This window comes from Doryrhamphus excisus, chromosome 10 (genome assembly GCF_030265055.1).
Source record: "Doryrhamphus excisus isolate RoL2022-K1 chromosome 10, RoL_Dexc_1.0, whole genome shotgun sequence".
Classification (NCBI taxonomy): Eukaryota; Metazoa; Chordata; class Actinopteri; order Syngnathiformes; family Syngnathidae; genus Doryrhamphus; species Doryrhamphus excisus.
Window position 1 is genome coordinate 2,930,566 of NC_080475.1, and position 13,747 is coordinate 2,944,312.

Consider the following 13,747-nt stretch of genomic DNA (forward strand, 5'->3'; position numbering starts at 1 on the left):
CAACCATTCACACTCACATTCATACCTATGGACAAATTTGGAGTCGCCAATTAACCTAGCATGTTTTTGGAATGTGGGAGGAAACCGGAGTACGCGGAGAAAACCCACACATGTACGGGGAGAAAACGCAAACTCCACACAGAGATGGCCGAGGGTGGAATTGAACCCGGGTCTCCAAGCTGTGAGGTCTGCGCGCTAGTTTATATACATATTTTTTGCAAATGTACTTTATAATGCAGATAATCAAAATGCTCACACATGCTTATTTTTGCATTTTCAGACATTTTAGGATGTTTAGGATGATTTTTTCTCAATTTTTTTTATCTCTAATTGTATTGAACATTTAATAGTAGTTTAATTAGTCCTTCCAATTAGGTATGAAAATGAACACTACATATTGGAATATTATATAATTGTCTTGTTTTGGTTTTCATTATTAATTCGGGGTGCAACTTTTTCCATAGGAAATAATGTAAATCCAAATAAATACGTTTTATTTATCCAAATAAATTTTACATGCAAAAAAATCTGCAACATAATTATATATGATAAATGAAATGGACAAATAAACTAATAATAAACTAACTTTTACCTCTATGTCTTCGCCGAGGAGCGGCGAGGGAGGAGGGAAAGCCTTCTTCAAACTTCGAGTGAGTTCTTTATTAAATTCTTATTTATCTAAAGTGCTGGCACTGGCAACTTTATTTGGCCCCATGGCGGGTTATTTAGCAGCCACACCCAATTTTTAAAAAATCGCACAGTCAACAGTCACTAGTGCGTAGTGTGCTTTTTCTTGAGCATGGGACAATGAATCACAATATTGAACAAAAACCAAGGTAGAGTGGGGCACTCTAAAACAGGGCTTGACTGTATTGGATAACTCTATAAGTCTAATGTTTGAGTATCCCTGGTTTATAGAGGAACTTGAGGCAAACCTTACAGGAAACATTAATTAATTACTGGAGCCTATCCCAGCTCACTTTGGGTGAGAGGCGGGTTTACAACCTGGTCACCAGTCAATCATATGGAGCATACAAACAAGCATTCACACTCACATGAACAACTTTGAGTCTCCAATTAACCTAGCATGCACGTTTGGGGATGTGTTGGACACAATCAACATCCTATGAAACGTTTACCTGAGAGTCGCAATCCAAAGGGCAGTGTTCAGTGTGTATCAACAACTGGCAGTGTTCAAGGAACTCCGTGTACATCTGAGCGGCATGCTCGCTGTAGAATTTGCCTTTTGGTCCACCAAATTCCAGTTTTTGCATCCTTTTATATTCCAGCATTATTTCAAAAACGTCCTGCAAAAAAACAAAATACAATAAAGAAAGGAACCCAACCCAAATATAGAAAAAGCCAACCTCACCTCCAGTTGTAGCATGCGGTTAAGGAAGCGGTTGAAACGTGTGAAAATCATAGCAGATGGGAAATCCCAGGGTGCGTGATTGGCATGGTTGGCCAACTTCTCCCTCTGGCTGTGGTAACTGTCTTTGAAACATCTGAAGACTTTTATCACCCTCTTCACCATCTGTACGCCTTCCTCCGGGTCTTCTCGCAGTAAAAGGTCAGAAGATAAATATACAATAGCCTGGAAGACAAAATAGTGCATGTTTAAATTGTTTCATCGGCTAAATTGCAAAATTATCAACATCTCAGGTTTCAACATACCTGTTCAATCAGCAGATTGCAAAGCTCCTGAAGCAAGACCACAATTCGCGTGGGTCTTTGATAAGGTTGGCAGTTAGTCCAGATCAGGAATAACAAGTGAAACAGTGAAGGGATGGACGCTTCAAGGTGAGGGAAACCTTCTTGTTCCAGTCGGGACAGTTGACCACACAGTGGCTGGAGATGGAGGTCAATGTCTTCAGCTTCTTGGAGAGCTTTTGAGAATACAGACGTTATATTAAGTGTAAAAAGTAACTACAGTGGGACAGTAGTCGGTTTATACTTCACAGTTTACTTGAAGGGGACATATTGTGCTCATTTTCAGCCCTTTGTATTGAGTTGTGGACTACTATAGAGCAGCTACACACAATAACCTGCAAAGAAAGCTTTGTAGGTCTGGAAAATGAAAAACATGTAATGAGAATGAATGCATATGGATGTTTGGATTAAAGGGGACCTATTATACTCATTTTTCAACCTTTTCATTGAGTTGTGTAGAGCAGCTACACACAATAACCCACACAGAAAACTTTTTTGATTTTCCAGAATCTGTACCTATTCCAGCTATATTACATTGGAGTTCCAAAATGGTCTGTTTTAATTTATTCCACCCACAGCCCGCCTCCAGGCCCGCCCACTTCGCTGCGATTGGTCTCACTAGCTAGTACCCGAGCACAAAAATGCCTTCCAAATGCGAAAACCTCATTATATGAAACTTTGGCACGAAAATACAACATTCCAACAACATTTATAGGTCAGAAAAGTGGAAACTTTAAAACTTTGCCTGTACAGTTAATACAGTAAACCTCGGATACATCGGATTCAATTGTTCCCACTGGTTTTGTCCGATATAAGCGAAATCCATTATATGCGTATACCGGAAAATGTCCGTTTTACGCATATATCGGATTTATATCGGATTTATATCCGGTATATGCGTAAATCGGATTTTATCCGTTATAAAAAGGCACTTCCTTGACTATGTTTCCAATGTACCTGGACGCGCAGGCAACGCTGCAAACGCTGCAAATGACGTCGTATAGCGGCCTGTCACGATTCGGCGAATCGGAGCGCCACGATGCGGCCATCCGATATATGCGAGGGAAATTTCATGGAAATGCATTGGAACGGGACTGGAGATTTTGTCCGAAATAGGCGAAATCCGTTATAAAAAATCTGATATATGCAATGAATTTTTATTGGAAATGCATTACAGAAAAATCGGTTCTTTTTTATCTGTCCGTTGTGAGCGAATTTCCAATATATCAGAGTCTGATATATCCGAGGTTTACTGTAGTTTTACATTGGCAACAGTTCATTCAAAAATCAATAGTTCTATGGGAAACAGTATCACTATGTCATTGTGTTTGACTTTAGAGGTTCCAGGAGTCGCCTCATTTAATGTTGATATTTCCAAAAAAAAAAAAATTACTCTTACCATCAAACACGTTTCCAATCAGAGTCTTGATTGCAGGATGATAGCTACTCTCCATCATCTCCAGCATCTCTGCCATTTTCTCCACAACAAGACTCTGAAGCTACAAAGTAAACAGACCAAACTCTTCAGAAAGGAATGGCAGGAAATGAAAATAAAGAATATGACTTTTTTTGCAGTGCATGCCTGATGATATATGCTCTGAATATTGCTCTTCCTGGAAGCCCAGAACTTGAGCTCAGCGCTGGGCCCTGGATTACAACTGTTCCGCAGTATGTCTGATGAATCCTCCTTCAACATTTTGTGAATCAGATTGGTCCAGTTGCTGACGTGGGTCTCTATGTTGTGGGCCAGAGCCCGATCATAGCTACCATACCTGAAAGGGGGAAATAAACAACCATTGTTTCTGCACCATTATATTCCCTATCAAGTCATGTGGTTGTCTTACATTTTAAAAGCATTGGACACATTTTCCAGCCAAACTGTTGCAGATGGAATCGGGAGGAAAGATTCTCCCAAAGCCCTTCGCCGCACCACTGATGTTTTACTGCATATGCTCTCCGCATTACGAGTAATATCCTCCGACAGCAGATGTGGCCATGTGTAATGATTTAGGTCGTTGGACAGCAGTGGGACACATATCTTATGCAGGAGATAAGACATTACAATTAATATGTGAGCACAACTACTGGAAGTGTCATGGTGGTCACCTGTTCAACAGTGATTGAAAGCTGCAGCAGTGGCAATGGAGACAAGACGCCAAAAAGCAAAAGCTCCCGGTAGTTTTCCGAATTGATGGGGACAGCTCGCTTCTTTATGGTGAAAATCTGGTTACCTTTGGCCGTAGGAGGAGCCTATATTTGAAGAAAGATATACACACACAGATTTTACATGGCTAAACCTCTAGCTAAACTATGCTAATGGATGGTTGAATTGGTTTTGAACAGGTTCCACAATGTTTAAACTTGCACAATTCAACATGTACACAAATGAGTAGGAAGAAGCAGCTTATTTAATCCTAACATTTCTCATACTTTGATACTTTATTCACTTCCTGCGGTGGTTACCGTTTTCTATTAGGGAGAGAAATGTATTTTTTAACTTGTGTCACAATAGAGTGTTAGCTTATTCAGTGATGACGGAAAAAGGAAAAAAAAACGAAAAAATAATTTAAAAAATACAACAAAAATACAACAAAAACAAGAGCAAACAATGACTAGAGACATTGCGTAATGTTTAAATAATTGAAATATATAATGATAAATGAAATAAATCGGGATAAATGATACCAAAAACTATGACTGCTAAGCTAGCATATTAAGCTAGTTTTGCAGCACTGACCATACCTTATTAGTAGCGACCAGACAACCTGTCTTTGGCGAAGAGAAGTAAACAGCGTTGTCTTTTTCAAAAAGGTCTGACAAAAGTATCTGGAACTCTTCAGTGACTGCACTTTTATCCCACATTTGACGCTGCAGTTGTAGAAACGCACAAACTTTCTCCTCGACAAACTTTACTCTCACGTCGTCGAGAAACGAAGGCGTACTTTCGTCGTCCGACATAATTGACTGCTTTACGTCCACACCGCTTAGCCACTTCGCTTCCGGTGGCTAAATGTAAAATATAACAAATACATAAGTCGGAAATTAAACACTAAATAATTAAAAGGGTTTTCCCTCCATGCGCTTGTCTGCGAAGTAGAGTTAAAAGGTCCACGCAGGGTGGTTCAGCTTGCGGTTGCCTAGCAACGGACACTCTCCTCAATCACTGCCACTATAAGGTTTAGCAGTCCTGGATGATGTTTACACGGACGTAAATATACTCATATATATATATATATTGTTGACTATATACAGTATATATAATGTATGTTATTATATTATATCTGTAGTTTGGTTATTTATGAAAAAAAAAGTGCAACAATTTGCAGCCATTTAATAATAGCTAGCATTATTAGCTGAACTTTGCTGAATGTTTGCAGTACATTTGAATGTTGGTGCCTACCTGTTGCATACAGTCCCTTTCATATGAGATGTGAAAAAAAAAATATTGAAGAAGATTTTTTTTTCTGCATCCTAATGCATTTGTTGTCATCATTTAATTTGAAAAGGTATCAGGAGTGGTAATAAATTCTCATGTCCAACATAGAGGACGCTGGTAAAATGTGTCATTGTCAGTAATTAAAAAGTAATTAATGTATCCAAAACTATCTCAAATGTGCAATCGAAAAAAAATGGAAAAATGTAATAACTTACGTCTCCTTAAAATATGCTGGTCCGTCTAGTAGAAACCTTTGGGAGGACAGACTCCTATTTGATTGGACACACTGCACAATATGTTTTATAACGGTTTTTTTTAGCATTTAAAATAAGACTGAAGCCTTTGTTCCTTCCAGTGACCAAAATGCATTGGGTCTCAGGAGGATCTAATATTTTGGCGTTAAATAATAAGTACCATAAATATAATAATAATAAAACGGACATACATGTATATGTGCTATGCACATTTTTGGGATTGTACCATCAGTGGCAGAGCTATGGGGTCTACGGCCACCCCAGTGGTCACCCCCATGTCTGGGGAACAATTTTGACAAACGCTTCTCAGTGGTGCAGAACATTAGTTCAGCTGTTTCCGCTTGGAGGCATTTCACTGTAGCACACAACTTTCCGTGGGAGAGAAGAAAAGGTTGGAGGTAGATTTTTAAAGTTTTCTCAATAGGTTGACTTTGATTCCAATACTGAAATTACAGCATGAGTGAGCATGTAAAACAAGGAGTCTATAGAGTTAAAAACAGGCTACCATGGTGGTGAGCATAATACCGAAACTATGCATTAAAATATGTCCTTAGCATACTGCTCGGCTACGGTCCAAAACTTTTGGATGGGGGGACTAGTTGCAGCCGTGGCCACCCCTGGTCACTCTCCGGCGACACCAATGGCCAACTTATGTGAGTAATGGTCTCACCTTGCCCCCGCCACCCAATGGAAAAACATCTGGCTCTGCCATTGTGTACCACTGACATACACAATATGAATGAAAATAAATAATTATAATAAATAAAAAAATAATATATCATAAATATAATATTATAATATATTATATTATATTTTATATATAATATAATATGATATTATTCTACAATCTAATTATAATAATTAATTTATTCAAATGATTAATGAAAAATAATAAATAAAAAATCAAACAAACAATGAAAATAAATAATTAAAATAAATAAATAATATATCATAAATATATTATAATATATTATATTTTATAGATAAATATGATATTATAATATAATTATTATAGTATAATTATTATATAATATAATTACAATAATTAATTTATTCAAATGATTCCTTAAATGAAAAATAATAAATAAAAAAATCAACAAAACAATGAAAATAAATAATTATAATAAATAAATAAATAATATATCATAAATATATTATAATATATTATATAATATATTATAATAATTAATTTATTCAAATGATTCCTTAAATAAAAAATAATAAATAAAAAAATCAACCAAATAATGAAAATAAATAATTATAATAAATAAATAAATAATATAATATATAATAAATATAACATATTATATTATATATAATATAATAATTATTATAATCTAATATTATATCATATAATATTACTATAATAAATAATTTATTCAAATTATTCTGTAAATAAAAAATAATAACTACAAAAAAAATCAACCAAACAATGTGCAGCAAATCCAATGTGATTCCAAGTGAAGAATCCTATAAAAAGTCAAAAGTGAGTCAGTCAGAGGGCTCGGCTTTGCAGGTGGCACTGCCATTCTGGCCCCCGTCACCAACATTGACAAGGCCACCTGTGGGGAAGAGATTTCCTGCCTGTTGCTATGGTGCTAATAACAAGTTGGAAAAGCAATGCAATGAAGCAGTAACGATGAAGATGGCTCCCGGGGGGGACCCAAACAGTCATTTTATGTTGAAAATCTGAACAGGTGTTAACACGGTTGAGACATGTGAGTCATTTAATGTGCTCATGCTTTTGGTCTGTATTAGGATAGACTGGATAGATGACACTACGTGATTTGTCCCCCACTTTATTCAGTTGTTTTTCATCCAATTTTCTCCAAAATTTTGTCTCGTTTTTTTTTCGTTCCGCTAAATCGAGGTCCCAAAAAAAGCATCCTATGTGTTGCTGACTGTCTGCCCATGCATTTTAATAACCCTCCATGGGGCTAAAAAAAAATCGTGCGAGCCGGAACTGTGATAAAGAAGGTGAGATCCATCCGTTCCTGCTATTTTTGGACATGTGGAACTGTCAATTGTAATATGCGATGTATTCAAATACATTCAACCATTTATAAAGTTCAATTCCACCCTCGGCCATCTCTGTGTGGAGTTTGCATGTTCTCCCCGTGCATGCGTGGGTTTTCTCCGGGTACTCCGGTTTCCTCCCACATTCCAAAAACATGCTAGGTTAATTAGCGACTCCAAATTGTCCAAGTCACTATCGACCTTAATGAGGACCAGCAGTATAAAAAAATGGACGGGTGGCGTATTTTTTATAATTTTTTTTTGTAGAAAATGTTGGCTGATGTTCCATTTTTACCACTTTTTTAGAAAAACAAAAATTTCCTTCTGTCTGTGGTTCTTGATGGAAAAGTTTAGACACCCCTTAGGAAATGTTACCGACATCTGGTGTCAATATTTGACTGATTTAATATCATTATCAATAGAATATATATTAAGTGAATGTAATGGAATGGAATGGCATATATTGTCATTATACAAGATGTACAACGAGATTGGAGAGCTTCTCCTTTCAGTGCAGTCGTCAAGTTAAAAAAAAAGTATATAAAAGTAGAGTAAAAAAGACAATTTAACAAGAAATATACAATATATCCAAAATATACACATAGTATTGCACATGAGCATATGCAGGAGCAGACATATTGCAGATATATTAATTTTAGTGCAATGATAAATGGGTCATAGTGCAAATAATGACTGTAATAATGAATGTGTATTGTATTGGGTTGTTAAATAAATATATATGATTGAGGAAAGTGGTAAATAGATTGCAGACATGTCTGGATATGTGTGAGGTGTCCATATTATGTCCCTAAAATACATGCAAACTGCATCCTTAAACAGAAAGACTGCACTTCCACTATTGTCCTGTAGAGGGCACTAGCTTTTCTCTTTTGACACATTGACTCCATTGGCCTTTAAGAGGAGAGGCAGCTTTTGAACTTTCACTTTTACTCCACTGTTTTAGCTCATGTTCTTCAAAATGACATTCTCAAAAGGCTAAGATCATTTGGCCAAACAGTTTTAACGCCAAAGCTCACCAGGAAATTATACCTTTTTGTTTTCAAACGCATAAAGTAACTTGAAGAAAATGTGTCCAGCATAACATACTGTGATATGAATACATAAGCAAAACAAACAAGGGTTGTTTGTTATATGTAGCTTACAGTCCAGTTAAATAAAGTTGGAGTTTGACAATTAACTCACCCCGCCGTCTCCTGGCCACCATCGTGTCGCCCTTTTGACCGTCTGTCAGGCCACAGGTTCTCATTCACGTCACTTCGACTTTCACCTGACTGTCATATAATCAATGTATTATTATTACAGTATATTCTCCACCATGTTTGACAATAGAATACAGTACTGTGCATGTGATAACTTACTGTATATACCAGGGGCGTCACTAGGTTCTGAGGTTCTGAGGACTTAGCCCCCTGGAGATGCACAGAATATGAATGAATGTAGTAGACAGTCAAAAAATAAATAAATAAATACATAAATACAATAACGGCAAATAAAATTTCATGGTACAGGGAAGTTGTAGCTTGCAAAATTATCTTACCCTTTTTATTACCTTTCCTGACACAGAGCAAATCTGTTTAGCATGTAAGGGCATTTAGATCAACAATACTATCTGCCCCAGATAGAAAAAAATAAAATAAAATAAAATAAAATAAAATAAAATAAAATAAAATAAAATAAAATAAAATAAAATAAAATAAAATAAAATAAAATAAAATAAAATAAAATAAAATAAAATAAAATAAAATAAAATAACAAACAATGGACAGATTGGACAGATTTTAGTAAAGATACTCAATTGTTTTAGTCCACCATTAAATTTATACAAGTACACACAATCTACACTGCAAAACCGCTGCTCAAGCAGTGATCAATTATATAATAATAATAATTATTATATTATTAATTAGCCTATTATTACTACTATCATCATTCTTCTTCTTCTGATTATTACTAGTAGGCTAGTATTAGTCTGCTTATTGGCTTGCTTATTAGCCTGCTTTTGCCCGATTATATGAAATTTGTCAGATTTTTTTTTAAATAAAAAAAAAAATTAATAAAAAATAAAAAACAATCAATAAAAATATATAAAATTATTTAGGAGGGCTTAAGAACATTTTAGGCCCCCCTAAACTAGGCCTAATGACGCCCACTGCTGCATACAATGATATGATGCTGGCGTGTTTTGGAGACTCGAATGAAAACATTTGCAATTTGATGAGTGAGTGTGAGTGTGTGAACAACATCCAAGTGGTTTGGAGGTTTTGCATATAGAACCAGAACAGAAGGTGCAAAGGTGCAACTGCATGACTGTAAAATGTTTGGCCAAAATAAAGAGTTTTAAGAATGTAACATTCAACAAGTATTGGCTAAACAAGATTGCCGTGATCTGACAGTTGGTCGATCAAACACACACACACATAAAAAAAAAAAAAAAAAAACTACTGCGTAGCGCTAATGCTCTTGAGGTGTTATGTAAGCCCCCAGAAGGAACAAATTTGTTAGCCCACACCCGAGGGCATCTGGTGATGGATATGTTGTCCTGGGGGAGATGGGAGGCCTCAATACAACAGCCGGGCTGCTTATCTTGAAAGACTTGTTTTTAGTGCCTCCTCTGCTGGGAAACAAAAGCTTTAAGGGCCCCCCATTACCTTACAATAGTTTTTCAATCCCTATTGTTTAGTTAGTTCACACACATACATATTAGAGCATATGTCATGTATTACACTCAGGTTTAAGATTACTGCTTTAAGTGGCTTATAAGAATTTGAGATTTTTTTGTAAAAATATTTTTTTTTAGTCGTGGTATGTTTGTGTGTGTTTGTCTACAAGTGGGGTGGGTGTGTTGTGGAGGAAGTCCAGGTCCGGGGGCCGTTAGGTGGGTCTCCGCCTGAGGACATCCAGGCTGGTTTAACCCACTTAATCAGCGTCCTGAGAGACTGGCACTGACTGGGGGGGAAATGGGGTGGGGGGGGGTCACCGTGGGCTCTTCCAAATGAAGTGCAACCTCACTAGACAATGCTGCTGTCAATCAGTCTTAACCTGCACTGGGCCCTTTATTCCTCATATAGTGTACTTGTGTAATGATTCACTCCATAAATGCAAATTAATCTCATCAATGTTTTGACTACTGCAAAGCAAGAATACAACTGAGAGTATTTTTTTTTTTGCATTTCACACCTATACTTGTTCTGCATAAATAAAGGGATACAATTCATGCATTCCCTCTGTGCAACGTTAATCACACACACACACACACACACACACACACACACACACACACACACACACACACACACACACATATATATATATATATATATATATATATATATATATATATATATATGAAATACCCTAATTCTCAGTTACTGTTTTACATAATGCATGCTAAGCAAAATCTTCCTATAGGCTAAACTAATCTTTTTATAATGGGTACAAGTAGTAAAATATTCTGTTTTCATTTTTAATTTGATCCAAAAGGCTCAAAGCGTACAAAAACATTCAATTTCTCTCATAGGAAATATTATAAATCCAATTAAAAATACATTTTCTACAGTATAATTATAGTTTTACATGCAAAAAGTACTACAAAATGATTTTATCACAGTTCCGGCTCGCATGATTTTCTTTGGCCCCATGGAGGGTTATTAAAATGCATGGGCAGAGAGTCAGCAACTCGCGGAACGCAAAAAAAACAAGCAAAAATTTGGAGAAAATTGGACGTACTACAAAAAGAAAAAAGAAAAAAAGAAAGTACTACTAAATGATTATAAATGATTGAATGTATTTGAATACGCATACATTAGAATACATCGCATAACAGGAACGGATGGATCTCACCTTCTTTATCACAGTTCCGGCTCGCATGATTTTCTTTGGCCCCATGGAGGGTTATTAAAATGCATGGGCAGACAGTCAGCAACACATAGGAAGCTTTGTTTGGGAGCTCGATTTCGCGGAACGAAAAAAAACGAGGCAAAATTTTTGAGAAAATTGGACGAAAAACAACTGAATAAAGGGTGGACAAATCACGCATGCCCTCTGTGCAACGTTAATCACACACACATATATATATATATACACATATATATAAATACATATGAAATACCCTAATTCTCAGTTACTGTTTTACATAATGCATGCTAAGCAAAATCTTCCTATAGGCTAAAATAATCTAATTTATAATAGGTACAAGTAGCAAAATATTCAGTTTTTCATTGTTAATTTGATCCAAAAGCGTACAAAAACATTCAATTTCTCTCATAGGAAATAATATAAATCTAATTAAAAATACATTTTCTACAGTATAATTATAGTTTTACATGCAGAAAGTACTACAAAATTATTATAAATGATTGAATGTATTTGAATACGCATACATTGGAATACATCGCATATTACAAGTAGCAAGTAACAGGAACGGATGGATCTTCTTTCAGGATTTTCTTTGGCCCCATGGAGGGTTATGCAGAGGGAGTTTTGTTTGGGACCTCGATTTCGCGGAACGAACAAAACGAGGCAAATTTTTTTTGAGAAAATTGGATGAAAAACAACTGAATAAAGGGTGGACAAATCACGCATGCCCTCTATGCAACGTTAATCACACATATATATATATATATATATATGAAATACCCTAATTCTCAGTTACTGTTTTACATAATGCATGCTAAGCAAAATCTCCCTATAGGCGAAACTAATCTCCCTAAATTGATCATCATCGCTGCACATTTCTCTCCAACACTAACAAGATAATGAAGACACCCGAGGATGCTTCCTGCAATTTCCTCTTTCCTAAGGCTATCATTTGAAGCTGTTTGCATGGCGCATACAGTCAATACTTTTTTTTTTTTAGCAGTAATATCCCAAGGGCTCGTGTCAGTCCGGCACCGTTTTAAATGACTGCTGAGTGAGACTCCTTGGCTGCTTCTCAACACTCGGGCTTCCTCGAGGCCTTGCGTAAAAAGCGCGTGCGGTTTCCTAATTCCCGGCACGGGGGCTATGTGGAATGCTGCATGGTGTTCCGTGACATATTCCGCTTAGAGACTGTGATTTATTTCCTGTGGTGTACGGCGCAACGCTGCAGGAGGATCACAGGTGGCGTGCAGGGATTATTATGGGAGAGAGGATAGGTATCATAATTGTTTAAAATTCAACATGTTGAATGATAGAAATATACAATAAAGCAAATGGTTTGGAGCCCATAAAATAAAACCAATGTGTGTGTGTGTGTGTGTGTTATTAATGACTGTTGACCATGCCGTTAAGGCCCTCTTTAAGGTCAAGAGGTCGACCTTTGCTCATGTCACAATAAAAGTCTCAGCATAACATGAGGAGAGCAATCAAGGATCACCCTTTCTGACTCGGCACCAGGGGTGTCAAAACGTTTTCCACAGAGGGCCGCATACAAAAATAAAAAAATAATTGGGGGCTAGATGGATATGTTTATGTATAGCATCATAGTAAAAACCATAGTATCAACATTTTATCTTTACTTTTCAAATTTTTGCTGTTTTTTTAAAGGTTTTTTTTAGGTTTGATTTCATTTAACGTGCCACGGGCCAATAATAAATGAGTTGCGGGTCACAAATGGCTCCCGGGCCGCACTTGAACACCACATTTTATTCAAAATTATTTAAATTATTTGTGCAATTTACTGTACATTGTTGTTCATATTTGATGTCATCTATTTATTCTCCACATTATTAGTATTATTATTTATTATTATAATTTTGTTGGCAATTTCACTGTTGTGTTATTGTGCAATAAAAATAAAGGAAGTCTATTTATCTATCCATCCATCCATCCATCCATCTTTACTTTTCCCATTTTTGCTGTTTTGTAAAGGTTTTTTTTTAGTTTTGATTTCATTTAACGTGCCACGGGCCAACAATAAATGAGTTGCATCTCACAAATGGCTCCCGGGCCGCACTTTGAACACCACTGCTCTGCACAAAATAGACAACTCTGTAGTGCCTTTACAATTTCAGTTCAGGCCTTTTAATAAAGAGATGTCGCCGCTTTTCAACGGACATTAAACACAATAACATAAAAGATAAAAGTCAAATATTTTTAATTTTTTTCCCCAGTCACAAAGATAATTTTTTTGTTGGGCTGCATACAAAAATAAAAAATAAAAAATAAGGGGGGGCTAGATGGATATTTTTATGTATAGTTTTATTTATATAAGAGCTTAAAAAAACCATAGTATCAACATTTTATCTTTACTTTTCCCAACGTGCCACGAGCCAATAATAAATTAGTTGCGGGTCACAAATGGCTCTCGGGCCGCACTTTGAACACCACATTT

The 13,747-nt window shown here is 36.1% G+C and overlaps 1 protein-coding gene across 5 annotated transcripts in view; it reads right to left on the minus strand.

Moving 5' to 3' along the window:
* Positions 1-4,865, minus strand: part of LOC131136820 (dynein axonemal heavy chain 11) — a 56,551-nt gene extending 51,686 nt beyond the window's left edge. For 3 of the 5 annotated variants that reach the window (XM_058084084.1, XM_058084083.1, XM_058084082.1), the window contains exons 1-8: positions 4,453-4,865; positions 3,817-3,960; positions 3,555-3,748; positions 3,293-3,482; positions 3,110-3,209; positions 1,675-1,886; positions 1,373-1,594; positions 1,140-1,307 (exon numbers count right to left, since the gene is read on the minus strand). In XM_058084084.1, coding sequence (XP_057940067.1) covers positions 1,140-1,307; positions 1,373-1,594; positions 1,675-1,886; positions 3,110-3,209; positions 3,293-3,482; positions 3,555-3,748; positions 3,817-3,960; positions 4,453-4,668 — 1,446 coding nt within the window. In that variant the 5' untranslated portion in view covers positions 4,669-4,865. The remainder of the gene's footprint in view (positions 1-1,139; positions 1,308-1,372; positions 1,595-1,674; positions 1,887-3,109; positions 3,210-3,292; positions 3,483-3,554; positions 3,749-3,816; positions 3,961-4,452) is intronic. The other 2 variants (XM_058084085.1, XM_058084086.1) reach the window with 1 other exon arrangement.
* Between the last annotated feature and the right edge of the window lie 8,882 nt (positions 4,866-13,747).